The sequence below is a fragment of the Camarhynchus parvulus genome, chromosome 6, assembly GCF_901933205.1.
Source record: "Camarhynchus parvulus chromosome 6, STF_HiC, whole genome shotgun sequence".
Classification (NCBI taxonomy): Eukaryota; Metazoa; Chordata; class Aves; order Passeriformes; family Thraupidae; genus Camarhynchus; species Camarhynchus parvulus.
In genome coordinates this window covers 936,678-957,681 of record NC_044576.1, presented here as the reverse complement: position 1 = coordinate 957,681, position 21,004 = coordinate 936,678, and the positions used below count along the sequence as shown (strand labels likewise).

At 48.7% G+C, this 21,004-nt stretch overlaps 1 protein-coding gene across 1 annotated transcript in view; it reads left to right on the top strand.

Annotated features, from left to right (window-relative positions):
* Positions 1-648: 648 nt before the first annotated feature.
* The window catches only part of HK1 (hexokinase 1), a 37,428-nt gene continuing 17,072 nt past the window's right edge, over positions 649-21,004 (top strand). The window contains exons 1-5 of the mRNA XM_030950858.1: positions 649-822; positions 7,204-7,366; positions 12,024-12,172; positions 16,819-16,938; positions 20,227-20,322. Of these exons, the coding sequence (XP_030806718.1) occupies positions 760-822; positions 7,204-7,366; positions 12,024-12,172; positions 16,819-16,938; positions 20,227-20,322 (591 nt within the window). The 5' untranslated portion in view covers positions 649-759. The remainder of the gene's footprint in view (positions 823-7,203; positions 7,367-12,023; positions 12,173-16,818; positions 16,939-20,226; positions 20,323-21,004) is intronic.

The following is a 21,004-nucleotide window of genomic DNA, read 5'->3' as shown; positions in this document are numbered from 1 at the left end:
CAGCCCATTCCAATGCCTAATCACCCTTTTTGTAAAGAAATTCCTCCTAATGCCCAACCTAAACCTCGCCTGGCACAGCTGAAAGCTGTGTCCTCTTGTCCTGCCTTATCCCCTCGTGGCCACAGCCTCCTGCCAGGGAGATCAGAGAGTGATCAGGTACCTGAGCCTCCTCTTCTCCGGGCTCAACACCCCAGCTTCCCAGCCACTCCTCGTCAGATTTGTGCTCCAGACCGCTCCCCAGCTCCACTGCCTTTCTCTGGACACGTTCCAGCACCTTCCCAAATCCAGGGCCCTGAACTGGGCACAGCACTCAAGGCGCGGCCCCACCTGTGCTGAGCACGGGGGAGAATCACCGCCCTGCTCCTGCCTCTGGTTCCTCTATCCTCTAGTTCCTCACACTATCCCTGCCACAGGCCACGATGCCACCGGCCTTGGCCACCACGAAGGGCTTTTTGTCTCCTTTTTCCTTTTTTTCCCTCAGGGAAGCCCTCAGCAGCCCGCCTCCATGGCGGCTGTGGAGCCCCTCAGGGTGACAGCGGGACGCTGCTCTCCTCCTCCTCCTCCTCCTCGCCCTTCTCCTCCTGCAGGCCGGGCACAGCACCGAGCCGCTGGGCACCCGCAGCCGGGCGGGGCCGGGCCGGGAGGAGGAGGAGGAGGAGGAGGAAGGGGCGGCGCTCGGCGGGGCTGGGCTGGGCTCGGCGCGGCCATCCCCGGGCCCCGCATCGCTGCGTGCGCGGAGCCGCCGCTGCAGCCGGCAGGATGATCGCCGCCCAGCTCCTGGCCTACTACTTCACGGAGCTGAAGGAGGACCAGGTCAAAAAGGTCAGATGGACATCCCCCCGCCCAGGGCCGCCCCCCGCCCACGCCTCTTGGGTTTTAAATTTTTTAAAAATTGTTTTAAATTTTTTTAATTTTTTCTGCCCCGCACGATGGTTCCGTTGCTTTGTCTCCAGAGCCACCCGGCTGCGGGAGGAAAGAGGGATAACCCCGGGTATAAACTCTCCAGAGCATCGCCGGTGGAGATGGGAGCGGGGTGTGGGTGATGGATGCACAGCGGCCGGTCAGGCAGGACCTGGAGGGGCAGTGAGGGATGGGGGTGATGGCTTTTCCTGGTTTTCGTCGGCACCAGCATCCCCGGAAAGGGGATTTCCCCTTCTTTCCGAGGATGCCTGGGAGCATCCCCGCTCCAGCAGGCGAGGAGCAGGCAGTTTTTGAATTATGTGCCGCTGGAGGATCGGAATTTACAGGAAATGGTTGTCGGCTGTGCTTAAAAAGAAGCATTTCTATAGGCTTCTTTTCCTCCAGCATTAGGAGGTTGCTGCCGTGTGGTTGGCACAGCGCTGGGATCGAGCCCTGCCACAAGGAAAAGGGAGCGGGGCACAGGATAGATAAAAACATGGCAGTTAGGTCCCGGCTGAGCATATTGCCGAGCTGTAGGGAGCGGGGAGCCTGGGGCTGGGATGTGGGGACACGAATTGGGAAAATAATTGCAAATGTCGGTGAGTCGGGCTGACGTCAGGAAAGCGAGGCTTCCCCTCTGCCACCTCCTCAGGCGTGCGTGTGACCCACCTGGGCGTGTGGCTGAGGGCATCCCTAAAATATTTCGGGACAGCCTCAATGACAGCGTTAGTAGTACTGATTTGTAGTGTTCTTGGGGCTTGAGCATCTCCCCAGCAGGAGGAGAGAGCCTCATGCCTGTGGGCATCTGGCTGTGCCTGGGCTGACCTCAGCTCCAGGGTGTGGGTGACCCACCCTGCCCCACTCGAGATGGGCTCAGCCGTGCCCGCTGCTCCCTCGGATTAAACCCAGCAGAGCTTCCCATGGTTTCCATGTCTCCTTCCGTGCTTTGGGTCTTTTGGGCTCTCATGAGGAGCCAGAGGCTCAGCCTGCAGCCCTGCACCTCCTGGCCCCACATCCGTGCCTCTCCTGTTCCCAGGCCCACTGTGCTCCTTTTCCTGCGGGATTTGTGAGCGCTGCTGCTGGTGCCAGCCGTGCCTGCCCAGCCAGGGCCTTCTCTGTCTTGCTGTGTGTGTTATATTTAGAAGGCCAAGATAAGCACGAGTGTGTGTGGTGCCTGAGGGGCGGCAGAAAGGCCGTGGGGAAGGCACAGAGAAACTCTGCGGTGTTCGGGGGGTTATTTATTGCAGGCTGGTTTGGCACCGTGGGGCTACTATTGTCTGACAGTATGGGAAACCATTTGGCCAGGGAGCTGTAAAGCATTCTTATGGATCAAGCTGGTTTTGTCTGGAAAAGCGAAGGAAAAAAAAAACCCATGTGAAAAGTCAAAAAAGCAGGCTACCGTTTTTAGAGGCCGTAAGACATCTTTTCCTGTTTGTGTCCTTTTGGAACGGATATTGAGCCTCCTCGGTTGTGGCTGTCCTGTGGGGAGGATGTCTGTGGCAGCCAGAGGCTCTGCTGCCCCGCAGGGGCTGGCAGCTGGTGGGCTCCATCCCCTGCTTCCCCGTGGGGCAAAAGTGCTCTTGCTCCAGCTCAGCGTGCTGCTGGTGAGGTTTGTGCTCCATCAGTGTGCTGCTCCTAGGGATACGTGCAGGCACGGCTTCATTTCAGGTCCCTCCCTCTCCTCCCGGCTTCCGGGGGAGCAGCACTTTCTGCTGGTACGTGCCTGTGGCTCAGGGCTGCCAAGCAAGGCGTTGTCCCTGCTCTCCCTGCTGCCCCGTGGGGCTCCTGGACGCCGAGGCTGCTCCTCTGCCTCGCTGGTCTGCCACAGCCATCGGCTCAGTGCGTGGTGGCACAGCTGGCAGGTCACCTTCAGGATGCTGCTGTGGGTCACAGGAGGGCTGGGAACGGGTTAAAAGTACCGGAGAGCCAAGGCTGAACGTTCTTCTTCTCTTGTGACCTTCTTTTCCTTCTTTTTTTTTTTTAATTCCCATCACTGTGATGCTCTGCCGCTGCCTTTCCACGGTGGGATGCCTGTGGAGGGACATGGATGGGGCTGGTGGTTTCAGACCCTGAAAGGGATAACCTGCATCTAAGAGCTCATGCTTCTGCACTGGTTCTGCTGGGCTTGTGGGTGTCCCCTTAAGTTTCGGTGTGTTTTTAAAAAAAAAAAGACATTTTTGAATGTTTTTCAAGATGAGTCCTGGCAGGGTGGAGATGTAGAGTTGAAGGAAGTTGTTGCTCATAGTGTGAACCCTGTGGCCCCTGCCAAGGGAGCATTTTCCGGTGAAACCACTCATAATGGCACTTCCATGCCACCTCAGTGTGCAGCAGCAGGCTGGCACTGTGTGATGCCCTGTGCTGTGTGAATACACATGTGGTCCAAGCAGCTTAAATTATCCAGATGTTTTTGCAGACATCTGTCGCCTGAATGTTTGTGACATTCTGGGGACAGCAGCAGGAGCTCAGCAGCCTCGCTCAGACAGGGTGCTTGGCCCAAACTTGGCTGTGGCCCTGATTTCTCTGAAGGGCTGATTCCCATCCTGAGGGGTGAGGGACACACAGAGTGTACCTGTGCCACTGCCCCGTGTGGGGAGAGCTTTGTAAAACTTTGTAAAACTGCCTTTTGTTCCCAGCAGGTTTGTACCTGCCGTAGCTGGCCCCGGCAAAGGGAGCCTCGAGGTGTTGCCTGGTTTCTGTCTGTCAGGGGAACAATATGTTTTTGTTGTCTTACCTGAGGAAAAAGATCTTGCGATCCAGGAGGGACGTGTAGATGTTTAACCTTGAAAAAAATGTGTTGGAATGTAGTATAAAGTGTAACAACTAGTATCCAGAAGAGCCCTGTATTGGTGACCCGCCCCTATAAAGGCTTTTTAGGAACCGATCTGATAAATCATAAGTGAGCGCAAACAATTTCCAAATGTCTAAACTACTTGTTTTAACCTGCTTTGGCTCCTGATGAATCTTCCTCGTGCTGAAAGGAGTATGATTAGCTCTGCAGAAAAATGTTTTCGTGGTGAAGGGTTTTGGCATGAAGTCTGTGTTGGTAAAATAGGTGCTAATGATTTCTGAAATTGTTCTGGGTGTGCTGTCTTCTTGGATACCACTGACTGCTGTCAGTGTCTGGGGATGGAGGCGTGTGTTTAAGGAATGGCCCTTAAGTTTAAGCCTTTAGTGCTGCCTGTTTCATTTATAATTATTCACAACTGCTGCAGTGGCTGGATTTTTAGAAACTTCTTTTCCCTAAGTACAAACTGCATCCTTCCTATGTGACCAGGAAAAATTACGTGAATGTGGTTCAGATGATGAAATCCTATTTTTAAAAAATTGCTCACAGATTCTGTCTCTCGTTTGTTTTGGTCTCTTTTGAGAAAAAGAAGTGACTGAGCTCTTGGAGGACTCCCATAGTGGCAGTCTGGGAAGATGCCCTTCCTCGGGGGGTGACTCTGGAGTGACAGCTAAATAAAGAATAAAATGTTTTCTGCTCCTTGTCTGGAATTGTTCCTGCCCTCTGCCATCCCCTGGGAAGGGCTGGTACCTGTCTCCCATGGGAACCTCAGTGGGGCTGCTCCTGTCTGTCCTGGGCCGCCTTTCCACAGCTTCCCCGTGCCCACGGCTGAGATTTGCTTTGTGATCGGCTTTTATTGCCGGCAGAGCAGGGAGTTATTAAACCTCCATCCCATAATCCAGCCTCCAGCCCCCCCTGCCTCAAGTTATTTATGGCTGTTTGCTGGAAGTTTTCCCTTGGAGGGCTGCACTTACTCCCTTGCTGGAATGACTAACCATCTTCCCGCCAGGGAGAAAAAAACAAAAACCGGCCTTTTTTCCCCCCTTTTTTTTTTAGTTTTCCGTGGTTTTGGAAGCTGTAACACGTAGGAGTGACTTTTTTCCAAGCAGAGGCTCGGTGTCCCCGCCCCGGGAATCTCGGCGGTGGAGATGGATGGCCTGGGTGCCATGCAAAGCCATGCAGGGGATGCTCCCTGCGTGCAGGAGCGTCCAGCCCAATTATGTAAGGGCGCTGGCAGCGCTCATTGGTCTCTCACGGCAGCAGAAAGAGCCCTCCCTCCCTTTTCCCTCGCTGCTGAGGGCAGCACAGGGGCAGAGGTGGGGAGAATGGGCTCGTCAGTCCTGACTGTGCAAACGCCACAACCTGCGCTCACAGCAGCGCTTTCGGTGAGCAGGAACCCTTCCGCCCTGCTTTTGGGAGGAGGATGCAGCAGTGGGGCTTTGTAGAGGGGTGTATTAGTCTGACTGTGAGTGGTGTTTACTGTAGCTTTCCCTGGGAGAGCTGGGGAATCGTCCCTCTGAGCGGCAGCGTGGGCTGCTGGAAGCTCAGCCTGAAAAAGAGGTTGGTTCCTCCCCTCCTTCTAAAGGGAGTATCCTCATGCTCTGACATCATGGCTTTACACACTCTGCTAAAAAAAACATGGCAGGGTTTGCCATGAAGGAGAGACCTTCTTGCTTAGCCAGACTCCAGCCTCTGCATCCATCCCCATGGCGTTTGGGGCTGCAGAGAGGGCACATCCCATCCAGGGTTTTATTCTTGGAGTGAAAGGATGCAATGACTGGCTGTGGTTGTTGCTGCGAAGGGGCTGGCGGCCCATGAGGGTGGCACAGGACACAGCAGGGATGTGGGGATGCTGCCCTGGGGTCTTGCATTTGGCCTCTGTTGCAGAGAACCTGAGCTCAGCTCTTCTACCCTTCAGCTGTACGCCTGCTCCGTCACGTCACCGGTTCGTGGGGAAAATGCACGGTCTCATTTCATCGTGGCGTTATCAATCATGGTATTGTTCCTCTGCAAGCAACGACACTGAAAAGTTCACAGCTTGTGCAGCCTCTGGCTGTGTCCCCTGTGGTCCAGGCTTGCCTGGCCCCCAGCCCTGTGGTTGGGGATCAGGCTGGATGCTGTGCCCAGCAGCGCTCTCTGTGCCTTCTGCCTGTCTGTGTAAATAAGTGCTGGGTCATGGCAGGAGGGTGTCTGGCTCAGGGACATACTGTCTTTGGGGAGACCTTGAGTAGGGTGGGCAGGAGTGCTTTCTGTATGAGCAATTAGATTGGTGCTGCTTTTATGGTCAGTTTAGGGTTTAATGAGATTTTGATTGCATTTCCTTTGTGAAGGGCATTATTCATCGCTTCCCGTCTCAAAGTCCCCGGTATATGGAGTGCTTGTGTGCCTGTGTTTTACATGAAGTGGTTTTTTGTGGCCTTGGTCTTGTAAGACACAAATGCCAGCTTGGAGATGAGCTGCTCTCAGGGCTTCCAGAGCAGCCAAGGAGACACAGGGAGCCTTGGCACAGAGCTGGCCTGGGGTTTAAAATGAGGTGGCTTTTCCAGTTTTGCTGAGGACAGAAAACATGGGCAGGGTTTTGTTTTTTGTCTTGCTAAGCTGCAAGCAAAAGTGATCCCAAAGGTGTGGCTTCGATCTGAGCCATTTGTGGAACCAAATTTCCAAGGCAGGTAAAGAAACAAGGCAAGAATAGACTGGCAACTGAGGTAAAAAGGGTGGGTGGTGTGTTTGGCAAGAACCCCTCCAGGCCATGTTGTATTTTTCAGGCGCCAAAGCATCTCTCAGTCTTCCTGACAGTGAAGGTGGTTGTACTATTATGGAAAGCAATATTGTTGGAAAACTAGAACTGCCTCCTTTTTCCAAGGAGGTAAAGCAAGCTCCTGTCATTGGAAGCTGCAAGGGAGAAGTCAACAACTTTTAATTTTATGTTTTGTCATGAGAAGGAAGGTGCCATCTGCTCACAGTCAAGTTCTGTCTTTCCAGACCCTCTGGTCATTATAGCTTTGGAGGTGGATAGAGAGAGTGCTCTGCTACACAAAAATAATTTCTCAGCCTGTGATGTAGCCCCAAAACTACTGTGGCAAGTCCTTCCCAATGTGAGGCTTTAAACACGGAGCACCCCTGACACCCACATCTCCCAGCTGGGACAAGGTGCCAAAAGAGGGATTTTTAACTCCAGCTGTTCAGCTCGTGGACAGTCAGGAGAGCTGAGAAGTGGGGCAGGTGCTGGAGGTGGTGGTCTGAGGCTGTGGGCAGACGGTTTTGTGTGGGAGTGAGGAGGCAAAGGGATGTGGGGCTGTGCACAGGAAGTGGTGGAGGGAAGATGGTAGGATGGAGCTCGCCTCAGGAGGCCTTAGACTTGTATGGTCTCCATGATTTTGAGTCAGAAGATAAGGCATGAAGCATGTGGCTGTGTCCTGAGCTTGGCTAGAGCCCTGGGGCCCTGCTGGGGCCGCACACCACCCTTGCAGTGAAAAAGAGGGCAGCCCTTGATGCTGGGGTGCTGTGTGTCCCCCCAGATTGACAAGTACCTCTACGCCATGCGGCTCTCGGACGAAACGCTGCTGGACGTCATGGCCCGCTTCAGGAGGGAGATGAAGAACGGCCTCTCCAGGGATTTCAACCCAACAGCCACTGTGAAGATGCTTCCCACCTTTGTGAGGTCCATTCCTGATGGTTCAGGTAAGCAGCTGAGGGTTTGCTTTCCATAGTAAGCACGGTGTGCTTTGTTGGAAATGCACAATGTCCTACCAAGAACAAGAGGGATTTGCTTCCTGGCAAGCCCAGACAGCGTCTCAAGGGCAGTCTCCCCTCTGTGTGCAGGTCTGTTCCCACAGATGCTGGGAGATTTTGTGATTCCTTTGTCAAAGCCATTTTGATGCCTGTGGAAGGGCCCTTCCTAGCAGTCATTCACTGTCCCTCAGTACATTTAATCTGAGACCTGTCTGCCAGCAATCAGTACTTCACATAGAATGATTTTTGATGCATGCAGTTCACACTTATGTGACCTAGAGTCCTAAATACAGTGGCTTTTAGTGATGTGCTATTTCCTTTAACTTCTCCTCTTCTTACTTTTTCCCCAGTGGAACTGTGAACCATTACAGGCTGAATTTGAGTTTGCTGGCATTCATTTTGCATTTTGTAGCTTCCTCTTCCAGACTGTCTTGGTGGAAAACTCGCAGAACTCAAGGAGGATGTAGCACGTGGCTGCAAAGCTGCTGCTCTGGTGTGCTAAGCTTTTTCCATCTGGATGCAGGGCTCGTTTTTTCCATGCCCACTGCACCAGATAAAAGTGGCACCAACTGCTATCAGACACCAAAAAGGTGTTATGTTAGTAATCGAGAACAAGATTGCCTCTATTGCTTGTCACTTAAAAATTACTATGTATTTGTAAAAAATACCATATATGGATTATCTAAATGTATTTATGAACATTATATAATAGTGTTTATTATTAGGAGTAACACTGTTTCCCTCTCATGTAGCATGGGCTGGTTTGTGGTGCCTACCACAAATTAACTAGTTTGGTGCCTACCTGTGTGCAGAAATTGCAAGAACTGCATAACAGAGTTATTACCTATTTTGATGCTTTTTGTTTGTTTGTTTAAGTTAAATCGAGAATTTATTGGTGAAAGACATGAGGCCAGGTGTTTTGTGTAAATTGGTGCTGCTGTCTGGCAGGTGGAAGTCTTTGATAGCTTTGCTTTGGTGTTGCTTTCTGCCATCTCAAGCTTTTAGTTGAGATGTTATTTGCTGTCTGAGGAAAACCAAAGGGAGAATGTGTTTGAATCCTCTGTTTCCCTTAATTTAGCACTGCTGGCTGTTATGTTGAAATGTTGTGTTGAAATTTGCAGCCTATTGAGAAAACCAGAAGCTGCCACACACAGCTGGCTCACAGGCAGAGGTTGCACTCAGGGTTTGCGCATGAGGTGACTTGAGGGCTTTTGTGTGGAATCCCAGCATTTCTACTGGCTCCAAAATCCCTGTTTTTTTCATTGATTTGAGTTCATTTGAGTAGTGACTTGTCCCCAGTTCCCTGCTTCGTCAGGCACTGCACAGTGCCAAACTGAGCTGCTTGCAGTGCGTCAAATAATTTTAAAAACTGTTCCATTGTACAATCTGGGAAGATTAGAGATGGCCCAGGACAAGGTGGATCTGCACATGGCCAGGAGAAATGTGAGAGGTTGCTGAGCTCTGCTGGGCCTGAGGAGGAGCCAGAGCAGTGAGCAGCCCTGGCTGTGTGTAGGCGTGTCTGTGTGTCAGGACATTCATTTCAGATCATGCATTGCACACCTGCTTAAAAAAGAACCTCGTGTATTGTGTCCAGGGCACTCAGTTCCTGCTCCTGAGCCTGCCTGGCTCCTGCCAGCCTCTCCAGGCTGGGCACACTGCTGCCAGTGCTTTGCAGCACAGATTAGAGCAAGGCAGTGCTTTGCCCAGAACAAGTTCTATAGAACTCAGTGCTGATCTGTGTGGTTGGGGGTGGCTAGAGCCCCTTTGGATAGGTGTTAGACAAGCAGGCAGGGCCATTCCATTCTGTCCCTGAAAGGGCATGTTCTGAGGCCAGGTATGAGCAGTGTTTGCTGTGAGGGGGTGTTGTGGCATTTCTTTCCCTGACTCACCCCTGTGTGCCTGTCATGCCTGGCACAGCCATGGCACAGGTGCTGCCAGGACAGGTGCAGAGCCCCTTTCCTCTTCCTCCCAAAGGTTCTGGGGGGCCCTCACGGATGTGGCTGGGTCGATGTGCCCAAAGATGGCAATTTCTGCCTTCAGCTGTCCCTCCGTAAAAGCCAGAGGCTGAAAGCCTGCCCTTTTCTCTGGCCTGTCTCTAATTACTGCCTTGTAAGCTCTTTCCTCTGAGTCCAATTATTATTATGGGAGCTGACTATTCAGAAAAATACTGTTGTTTAGTTTCAGATCTGTGCTTGTGTTCTTTTTCAACAAGGAGTTTGTGAGCAATAATTCTAGAGACTCTGGAGGTGTTGATGTTAGCAGTTTTTTCCCCCTTCATTCAGAGTTGTTTAATTTACAAAAGCCATGAGGTTTTTCAGTGCCCAGTGCCCAGAATGGTACCTCAAGCTAATTCAAAATGCTTTCAAAGTCCAGATAAATTCACAGCGGGTTTGATTGCCCCTTGGTGTTACAAAGCACAGATTAAATGCTGCTACTTGGGTTTAATTCCACAAGTACACTAAGAGAAAACTCTAGTTGCATACGGAAAGCTTTACACTCTAGTTCAGAGACCTTTTAAAGGGTGAAGGATGATTCATAATAATTTTTTACCTTGCAATGAGCTTGATGGTGCTGGAAATCAAGCACCCTAACCTGTTAATTTATTTACAGGGAAGGTATTTCAGAAGTGTAGTGTTTGTTTGAGGTAAACACTAAAAAGGGCCATCTGGTCCAGTGTTGATTTTCCCATTAGTTCTTGGAGGTAATGGCCTGCACTCAACAGATGATACCCATAAGATAAAGCTTATTTGGGTATTTGGCTTAATGAGGAACTTGTGCTCAGGGTTTGACTTCCAGACTGGCTGTGGTGAAGTGGGTTATGAATTTTTTATGCTGAGCCAAATAAAGGGAGCTGCATCTCCAGTTTGTGTGTGCTCATGTTTTAAGTGACATTTGTACTGGTGCAAAGCAGTGTTTAAAGCCACACTGCTCAGAAACGGGTGGGGAAGCACTGCAAGGTCTGTGTTTTGGCAACTCAGCTTGCCCATGTCTTGAGCAGCAAGAAGGACAAGTTGCATTGCAGTGCAGTAAAATTTGGAGATGTATTAGAAGTTGTGGGCTCCCACTGTAATTTTGCTGTGTTTTTCTGTATGGAGTTTATTGTTCTTTGTGGTTTCTCACATGACAGTGTTTTGTTTCTGTGTTACACTGCAACCTTGGAAAACCAAAAGGACATTTGCCGTGTGCTTTTGCCTCTCTTGGTCTGTTTCTGTTAAAGATCCTGTCCTGAGGGACACCTTGTGCAGTTCATGTGCTTTGCTGACTGGGATGAGGCTCCCAGAGGCGCATGGGGATGATGAGGAGGAGGAGCTCACTAGGTCAGATTTTAGGAGTTTTGATATGAGATTGGACAGAGTAATCTCAGAGGCAAGTAGGGCTCTGGAAATCCTCGTGGATAAATTGCATACCTGGAATTTTCATGACAGCCTGGGGTCAGAAGGCTCTGGGAGCTGAGTGTGTTTGAGATAACATGTCACAACAATCATCCCAGCTGCTAGAGCTTCTTCCACTTTGAATTTAGGTAGAAGTGGAAAAACAGCAATGTTAGGAATGACCTTCTGAAAGTCACAGCTGATGAGGAAGATGATGAGAAAACACCACTGCCTTTGCTCTGCTGCCCTCTGAGCAGCCTCAGTTAGCCTGGGGATGCCATGCACAGACACAAATCCTTGCCAAGAGCCCTGGTGATTATCTGCAGCCTGGACGTGCACTCCTGTGTGAGAAAGCTGTGCACACTGCTTCCCTAAATATTATCTTTTTGCAGACTTTGACAATCACTGTGTTTGCTCCCTCTTTTGTAGGACATGAGATGGCACGAGCAGGTCAGGCAAATATGTTTGCCTTGCTCTCCAGGGATGCCAAAGGTGTCATTCCTCTGATAGCCAGGCCATGTGCCTGGAGTCTGTGACATTGCAGGGTACTGGATTGGCTTCAGCTCTCTCCAGCACAGGGGGGGATGGAGGCACCCCAACTCTTGCCTCCTGGGCAGATATTAGGAGCTCTGTACAAGGCATCACAACTTCTGAGTAACTCCTGCAGCAGTACAGGGCTGGATTTTTAAGTTGTCTTCTCTGACTTCTCTTACCTGTCTGCAGTTTGCAGTGAATCTCAGCCTTTCTGGACACGAGATGGGGGGTGGTTCCTACTTTCATTACATCTGTGTGTAATTTGTTGATTTTAGAGCAGACACCATCCACTGTTACTTGCCAAAATGACACAGGTTTATTTACAGCAAAAAGCTGCTTGGCAGTGGTCTGGCATCCCTTCAGTTTCCTGTCTCTGCTTTCAGCATCTCTTTTGGGTCTCTCCTGAGATCTTGGCTCTGCCATCTTCATCATGAGATCTGGATACAGACTGTTCAGTGTTTTGAATTCAACTTCATTGCAGTTGCCTGTGTATCAGTGGTGGTTGGCATTGCCATTGCACCAGCTTCCTGCTGAATTGTAGGGAATCAGATCTGTGGAATCAGGTTCACGTGGATGATGCCCTGCAGCTGGCACTGTAGGGACTGGACATTTGCTTCAGTGCTGCACTTAACCAAGCTTGATGTTTCCCAGATTTGTGTTGCATACATTTTTTAATCACTTGTGTCTTGTTTTCCACATAGAGAAAGGAGATTTCATTGCACTGGACCTCGGTGGCTCTTACTTCCGAATCCTTCGGGTGAAGGTTTCGCATGAGAAGAAGCAGACGGTGCAGATGGAAAGTGAAATTTACAATACCCCAGAGGACATCATGCATGGGAGTGGGACACGGGTAAGCACCTCTTCCTTGGCACACCTCTCTGGAGATTAGCTCCTTAGATTTTAGAACACCCCCACAAGACTGAGCTTAGCATTGTAACAGCTTTACCTACAGCATGCAGACTGCACCTCAGCATCAACACTGAAAATGAGTAAGCAGTGTAACAGAGCATGCATGGGTGCTGCAAAGCTGCTGTCATCATGTGGGAGACTTCTGGATAAGAGAGGGAAAAAATGGCTTAGAAATAAAAATTCTGGCTTTTACAGTGAACTTACTTTCCATTAGTACAAATGGAGAGCAGGAAAACAACTTAGTCTTTGTAAGCAATGAACATGCCCAGCCCTGCAATTGTAGTGTTAGATGAGGGGTAGAAATCACCATGACAGCCACATCTCTGTGCTGGCAGTCTGAGCAACTCAGCATTCATGAAAAGTACAAGTACATTGAAAAAATTACGGGAAGCTGATAGAATGTTTTGGCACAGCTTCACTTAAGTTTTGTTGAGTAATGGAAAGGTTTTTTTTTTTTCAATCTTCCCTGTTCCAAGAGTAGAAAATATTTGTATCCGTTCACTTGGATTTCAAATTGAGTTCTTTGAAAGTTTTTTTTTTTTATGATCAGGAAGTGGATTACACTGGCAGATTTGTCTCCTTGTCAGCCTAAGGCAAAACAAGTAATTTTCATTGTTGGAAACAACAAGGTTTCTGCACTTTTTATTAGAATGAGGTGCTGTTCAGGAGTGTGAGACCTGCAGGAAAATTAAAGCTTGTTTCAGAAGAATAAACAGAATAGGAGAGAAAGAAAAATTATGGGAACAGCATTTCTACCTTTCACATATTTTCTGTAGTCACGTTAATACCTTTATTGTCTGTATGTAGTAAGTGAGTGCAGCAGTGAGTGTAAGGTGGCACTCATGGCTTGTCAGTAGACCTGATAAAAGCATTGCTGTGATATCTGAACCACAGCAGTAAAATGACCTTCTTGGAAGGACTTTTCCTAACCTTATTGCTTTGTTTTTGGGCCAGAAGGTCATGCAGTGGCTTTCCCACAGGGTGGTTTTGGAGCTGAGCTGAGCTGTGGCTGGCAGAGGCAGGGAAGTTGGGTGGGCTGCTTGGAGGCAGGGTGGCAGCAAGGTTTGCTTGTCCATGGATGGGTGTCAGGAGCTAGAGGCTGACAGGCAGCAGGGCTGTCTGCACACCCCAGTGTCTGCCCTGGGGAGGCAAGGCAGGCTGGCTTTAGGGCATTCTGGATGGAGATATGATAAAGGTGGTAAGGAGAAGCTGGGAAGGGAGACATCATGTCTGCTTTCTTTCCTTGTCTTTGTCATATCTGTGTTTTAATTTTTCAATATCCAAAGGCCATTTGGCTGTTGGGAAGCAGCAGTGTGGAGCTCAGGCTGATAGGCTTTGTCATGGCTTTTAAGCTGAAAGAAAGGCAAGCAAGGCTTCTGCTGACCCCATGGGCACAGTATTGAAGTACCAGGAAAATAAGAGCAGAACTTGGAAGCATTATCAGAATAGCACCTGGGTTTGAAGTTGTTCCATGATGATATCCAGTGCTTGCTATGTGCCTTCAGAGGGAAGCATGGGGGATGCCCAGGAGGCAGACAGGCAGCTGATGAGTTGGTGCTTGTGACTGATGCTTGAGGTTTTCTGAAATGTCTGAGCCACATTTGTGGAGTACTTGGACTGAGCTGCCTGTGTAGGGTAGGCTACTAATGATTTCCAGCAAGCTGTGTCATTAACTTTGCTGAGTTACACTCCTAAAGCTTAGTGCCTAATCAGCTTATTGAAAGATTGTGATTTATGGCCTCACATCTCACTAACATAGTTTTGCCATTCATGGCGGTCAAGCTTCCATTTTTGTCCATCTGTCAGGCATGGGCTCACAGTTTTACCAGTCAGAGACAGTTCCCTATTGAAGTCAAGGGCAAAACTCTGATTGACTTCAGCAGCGTAATAGCAGGTCTAAAATTTGTAAGAATCCTCTCTCTTGTGTCAGCTCAGTGAATGGGAACGTGCCTGAGGCTTGATTTTGGTGTTGCTTTTTGTGTTCTGCCACCACTGGAGGTGACTTATGGATTTGTGGCTGTTCTCTGCATCTGAAACTGTGGTTTCCTTGCTCCTTAAATCATCCCCATTGAGGGGCTTGGGTCTGAGCTTGATCTCCAGTTGCTGTCCAAGTCTCCTGTCTGCCAGCCAAATGCATCCTTGTGGAGACCTCTTGGAGCCCAAGAGGCAGCTTCTTGCTCAGGGGAATGAAACCTGATCTGCTGCTCAGGGTCTCAGGCTTAATTGTTGTCTCAGGTCTGTAAATCGGACTGGTCCTTTCCTCTTGGCATTCTCTCTGTCCATCTTTTTGACATAGGATAAAATATTTGGCTCACACTGTTCCCTTCTGCAAATCTGTGGGGTAAAAGAAGATTTTGATTTTTCCTCAGTGCACCTTCCCTACTTCAATGAAATTTTTCTGGATCTTTCTGATGTTGCCTCTACTGTTCAGTCAGAGTCATTTGGCCCTGGTGAGGTTTGGATGTTAACATGGGCATGAGCACACACAGTGTGCCTTGAGTCTCCTTAGGTAAAATTTATGAGTGTCAGTGGTAGCAAAACTAATAAATGCCTGACTTTTTTCTGCTTTTGAGCCATGCCATCCCTCTGTGGTTTATGGACAGCAGTAGCACAGCCAGACCCTGCATCACTGACTAGACACAGCTCCTGTAGTGTCCACATTATGGCTAATGGTTAACTGCATTTGCATCTCATTAACTGCCCTCCCAGTGTGCTGCTCACTCACACAGGTGGGCTTCAGCAGCTCCTGCCAGGCCTGCAAAGGCAAACACAGCAGGTGCATGGAGTTTTTGGAGTCTGTTGGGAATGCCCAGGAATTTTTTGCATTTAGACTTACAAAGCAGCTCCCGTCTTTTCTCTATGCATTCGTAGTTCGTTGCATGAGAGGGATTTTTGTTACAACATACACAGTCAACATTTCTGCTTCCTGCTCTCTGAACTCCTGAGGGGTTTGAGGTTGGCCCCTGGATTTTGTTTGTAATCCTGGAAGCAGCTGAAAGTTTAGTAGGATTGAGTATTCAGCAAGATACTTTCAGATGGGAAGCATAATCAAAACACAGACTCCTGCTGTTTCTGTGTTCCTCCTGGAGAAGTTGCCATATTTTATTGTGTAAATGTAGTTCTTTTCCTAATTCCTCTGTCCCTCATCTGGACAGCTGAAAATTGTCTTCCAGAAGTGCAGCAGAGTGCATTGCATTCCCAAGTTGTTTCTCTGCGTGGGCTCAGAAAAATGTCTTTGATTTGCCCAGGGCAATGAATGGCAACATTCTCCCTGGGAAACCACTGTACTTTTCCTTAATCAAATCTGACCTCATTTAAGGCATGAGTTTAAGGTGTTCAGTTTAATTGTAACATTACACACACTGCTTCTTGACCTGCTTCAAGGACAAAATATTCCTGTTCATCCTTTGTAATTGCTGCAGTCTGTCTGTAGTACATTCCTGTCTCTCCAAGACTCTCAATTGTTCTTAATAAAGCTGTGTGGGCTAATTGGAACCAACAGATGTCTTTGTGTACTCCCTCCCAGTTATCCCCAGTCTTCTAGGCAGATTACCTCCTCTCATCCCACCAATGCTGTAGATAGGATTTGTTTCATTTTCTTTGGGTTTTTGTTTTTCAGGGAGTTAAAATGTGAGGCACAGTTATATCCTGGGGCAGGCAGTGACTTGTTAATAGCTTGCCATCCATCTGTGGTATGGGTCAGTTGAAGGCATGTCTGGCTTTCTGGTGCTGGTCAATACAAACCTGTGTTTTTGTTGTTTCAATTGCTCAGGCTTGATTTCAGCTTTGAGCATTGCAGTCTACCTGAGGGGCTTTCCAGGTGGCTCAGTGTGCTTTGTACCTGCCTGGTTCCTGGCCTGGCTGACAGGACACAGAGTGCCATGGTCACAGGTGCCATCTGGGTGGGAGTTGGTACCCACAAGCCTGGTGCAGGCTGCCTGCACAGTTCAACCTTTCAAAAAAAATGCAGAAAATATCCCCATTTTGGGTTGTTACTCAGAACATGGAAAATATTTAGATGAGTCCCTTGGGTTTCCTTTTTGTTTGTTTTTTGTGTGCTTTAGGAATAGATTTGAGATGATGTTCTTTTGCGTGGCTCCTGCAAAGTGCTGGGTTCTCTGCTCTCAGCAATGCTTGAGTGAAGCAGATGTTGTCTTCTCTACATCACTGTAAAAGTGCTCAACCTCCTCTGGGACTGGATCCCAAATGTTCTTTGGACTGGCTCCTTCCTGTTATAGAAAGGTTAAAAGAGCATTTTTGTTCTCATCAGATGTTAAGTGGAAGGGTTACAGCAGGCTCGAGAGCCACGAGCCTCTTGTTTCAGGAAGTGTTTTTATATGGCTGTAAAAGATGCCTGCAGAATTAGGTGTGTAAAAGGACAATGCATATCATAATGTATTAATTATTAAGGTGTTAATATACCCTGCTTGAGAGTACTTTCATAGCTATGCCATTTATACATCTTTTAAAATCTGGAGAGCTATTTTCCCCTTTCCCCTCACTCAGAGCAGTTTTCATATGGACTTTGAAACATTTTCTCCCTGAGGCTGTATCTCTAATCACGGTGGTTTTATATTTTTCTTGCAGCTTTTTGATCATGTTGCTGAATGCCTGGGAGACTTTATGGAGAAACAACAAATCAAAGACAAGAAACTGCCAGTCGGGTTTACATTTTCCTTCCCCTGTCGACAATCCAAGCTAGATGAGGTAAGAAGATTTCACAATTTTCTTAATACACAGAAGAGCTGCCATGTTATTAAAGCAGTATCCCAGACAGGTCTCGTTTTGGGGATGAATGAGTATTATATTTCACTGTCAGACTGTGTTTGTGTTTATGTTTCTGCCTGAAAGAGCTGGGTAACAAAAGAGGAGGAGACAGTGATGTTTTGTGCTGAGCTCTTCAGTGTTGTGGCTTACCCTCTAAACATGGCAGTGGTTTTCCCTGCCTCCTGTGCAGCCTTTTCCCCTCTCCCCAGGGTGTGGTTGGTGTGAGCCAGCCCAGCAGGGCTTGCTGGGTTTTGCTGCCCCTCATGAGTGCATAGGGATCTGGATCCAGGTGTCTGTGCCAAGCAGGATCCTGGGCACCAGGGCCACTTGGAAAGGTCACCTGGAGCCAGCCTGCTGCGCAAAGGGATGGGGATAAGCACCCTGTGCTCTGACTGGTGAGATTCCCATGGCAAGGATGGGGATAAGCACCCTGTGCCCTGACTGGTGAGATTCCCATGGCAAGGATGGGGATAAGCACCCTGTGCACTGACTGGTGAGATTCCCATGGCAAGGATGGGGATAAGCACCCTGTGCTCTGACTGGTGAGATTCCCATGGCAAGGATGGGGATAACCACCCTGTGCCCAGACTGGTGAGATTCCCATGGCAAGGATGGGGATAAGCACCCTGTGCTCTGACTGGTGAGATTCCCATGGCAAGGATGGGGATAAGCACCCTGTGCTCTGACTGGTGAGATTGCATGGCAAGGATGCTGTGGTGTTTTCCTCCTTTTGCTCCTTGTACCACAAATGACTCAGCAGGTTCTCGGTACAGCGTTGCCATGGCAACGGTGTAGCAAAGAGTGCAGGAAAGTTAAATCTGCACAAAACACACAGAGGTTGCCCTGATAAAGCATGACCTGCTTTTCCAGCTTGCAGGTCTCTAGGTTAGCCTGGTGCAACAGCCCCTCCTCAGATGCTGGTGCTGAGGAGGGCCAGGTGAGGCATGATTTTCATTACATTTCATACTTCTTGGGCAGTGCTGAGAGCTGAACCCAGGGGTGCTGACTAACTCAGGGTCTGAAAGCAGTTCAGAGCAGACAGCTGCCTTTACCTGCATCAGATCAGAAGAGATGAGTTGCTCTTGGGGCAGCTCTCCCACCTGGCTGTGGTGCATGGTGAGGCTCGGGCTCCTGACCACAGCAGAGCCGTGCTGGGGGTTGTGGTTGTGAGGTTGAGTTGCCCTTGGGAAGCTTTGCTTAGCTGCATGATGAAAGGTGCTTGTTTGTGGGCTGGTTTGCTCCAGCCAGCTGGGATGGAGTCCTGCCTGTGTGGGGCAGGGGCAGGCAGCACGTGGGGTGCCATGGGGACACCTGAGCAGTGGCAGAGTGGAGTGGGGTAGTAATGAGACAAGGGAGGGTGTCTCTTGAAGAGAAAAGCCGACAACAAAAAAATTACTGACAGTTTTGCTGATGGGTTTTGAGTGTTTGAAAAATATGTTTATTCTGTGGGCCAGGTTTGTTCTCGGATTGCTGCTTCTGTGAGGCTGTGCTTCCCTGTGTTCTTGTGCTTGGTGAGCAGAAGGAGGCAAGGTGGTCCCTGTTTGCTCCAAGGGTGATAAGATGGGCACTGCATGGTTGGGCCCCACTCAACCCTGCTGCATTCCAAGGGCTCCTTTCTGCTGCCAAGGTTTTGCTGGTGAAGGAGAAATTCCTTCCAGCACAGTGGCCAGTCACGCTGAGAGGAGCTGCTCTTTGCCAGTGTGGTTTGACCAGTTTCTTGTAAAAGTTTTGTGAAACAAGGTGCCCTTTTTGCCCACGAAAGCTGTGACAGCTTTGCTCACAGTTTCCCTGCACAGCAGCACGGGGCTTTGCTGGGTTTCTAAATGGTGACCACCAGGGCAGCACATTGGCAAAACTTGCACAAACTGAGTTTGTGGTCAAGGGGTAGGAGAGTGTCTCCTGGTCTGGAAAGAACTGCCCTGACCTTTTGTTCCCTGTAGCTGTCTCAGTTTGGAGAGAAAATTTGATTTTCAAGCTGAGATATGGGCAAACATACACTTGGGCAATGGCTGCTTGTGCCTACAGGCTTCAGCTTTTCTGGTTTTTCGCTTCTTGAACTCCTGTTGTGACAGATGTGAATATTGTGGTGGGTATGGAAAGCTGAGCTGGTTTGAGTTGTCTGTCAGTTGATTACTGTCAATACTATTTTCTTTCTTTTATTATTATTTACCTGTACACTGAATGCTCTGATTCAGCCAGGAATTATGCAAATGACAAAAAATCAGTGTAGTCATTACCTTGGGGGATTTTCACGCTCTTCATGATGGTTTGCAGACAAGGAATTCAATATCAGGATTTCCTTTTTGATCTGTGCTGTAAAGTAGGGACATGCACTGTTACATCTCCAGTGTTTTCATTTGCCTCAACCCATAAACACGATCCCACAGTTAAACAAGCCCCGACAGATGGGACTCCAGGCAGTGAATGTGCAGCAGCCTGATCCCCACTGCAGCTGAATCCTGGACATGCCAACATCATATCCCTGCTCTGGAGTCAGTCCTGTACAGTCAGCTTTTTCTGAAAGCAGTCTATTTCCATGGCCCAAAAGGATTAAATGGTTTTCCAAGAAAAACTGTCGAGGAGTAGCAGGGAGAAGAGTAGGCTGAAAATTCAAAATGCAAACACACCATTTTCTAGTAAGGGAGGGGAAAAGAATTTTCCATCTTTCATCTCACTGAATTAGGCTCTAAGACCACCAGTTGTCTCAGGCTGGGTTGTTAGAGGTCTGTCACAGACATCTTTTATGAAAAATCCTTTCCTTAGGATTTTTCCTCCTGAGAAGCTGAGAGGCCTCAGGAACAAAATGTAAACAATGGTTATCTGCTGCTGTGGAATGCAACAGGTGCATCTGTGATTGGTCTCATGTGGTTGTTTCTAATTTATGGCCAATCACAGTCAGCTGGCTCAGACTCTGTCCGAGCCACAAGCTTTTGTTATGATTCCATTCCTTTTCTATTCTTAGCTAGCCTTCTGATGAAACCTTTTCTTCTATTCTTTTAGTATAGTTTTAATATAATATATATAATAAAATAATAAATCAAGCCTTCTGACACATGGAGTCAGATCCTCGTCTCTTCCCTCATCCTCAGACCCCTGTGAACACAGTCACAGAGGTCATGTGAGAAAAGAGACCTGAAGAGTAATTTGAGGTATAAAATCTTGTTTTTAAGGAAAAAGGAAAAAATCAGTGTGTGTCTTATGTTGAATGTTGCTGTGTTGTTTTGTCAGGGTTTTCTGATAACCTGGACAAAGCGCTTCAAAGCGAGCGGAGTGGAGGGAGCAGACGTCGTGAGGCTGCTCAACAAGGCCATCAAGAAACGTGGGGTAAATTGCACTTCTTCTTCTCTTTTAGCTGTACCTCAGCTTTGTCAGGGACCACTCTTCATGTCACTCACTTGAGCAGGTGGTGTGAGTGGTGGTGGAGCTCTGCTTCCTTGCATGAAAATGCGTGGGTTTGCTGGAAAAACGAGGCGGCGCCAGAGTTGCCGTGTGGAAGCTGTGATTTTCCTCACAGCACAGAGCTGAGTTGCTGTGTCGTGGTTTTTTGCTGGCAGCCTTCAGTGATTTTATCACTCTGCCAAAACTGAAGAAGCGCTGTGTGGCAGTGCTGTGGCTTTTCAGTGATACCTACACGTCCCATTCCTGAGAAACTTGTTTGTCGTGGACTGGACTCAGCTGAGCTGTGCACCTGCTGTGCGTGGGAGCAGGAGAGGAGCTGAGCAGAGGAGAAGGGGATTTCAGGCTCAACAAGCTCTTCCTCCCTGCAGTTTTTCTGTGTTGACTTTATAGAGAGTCAAGGTGATCAGGTTGCTGATTTAAACAAATAAAAAGGCACTGAGCGTGAGAGGGAATGAATTTGGGTTTGCATAATGCTCGCAGCCAGGTCAGATGTTGATTACTCAGCATGCAAAAATTCATTGGAAACTGTGAAGTATTTGCTTTCTTTGAGCAGTTGTGGACTCAAGCAAACCTGAATTTTGCCCTCACCAAACAACATTACTGAAGT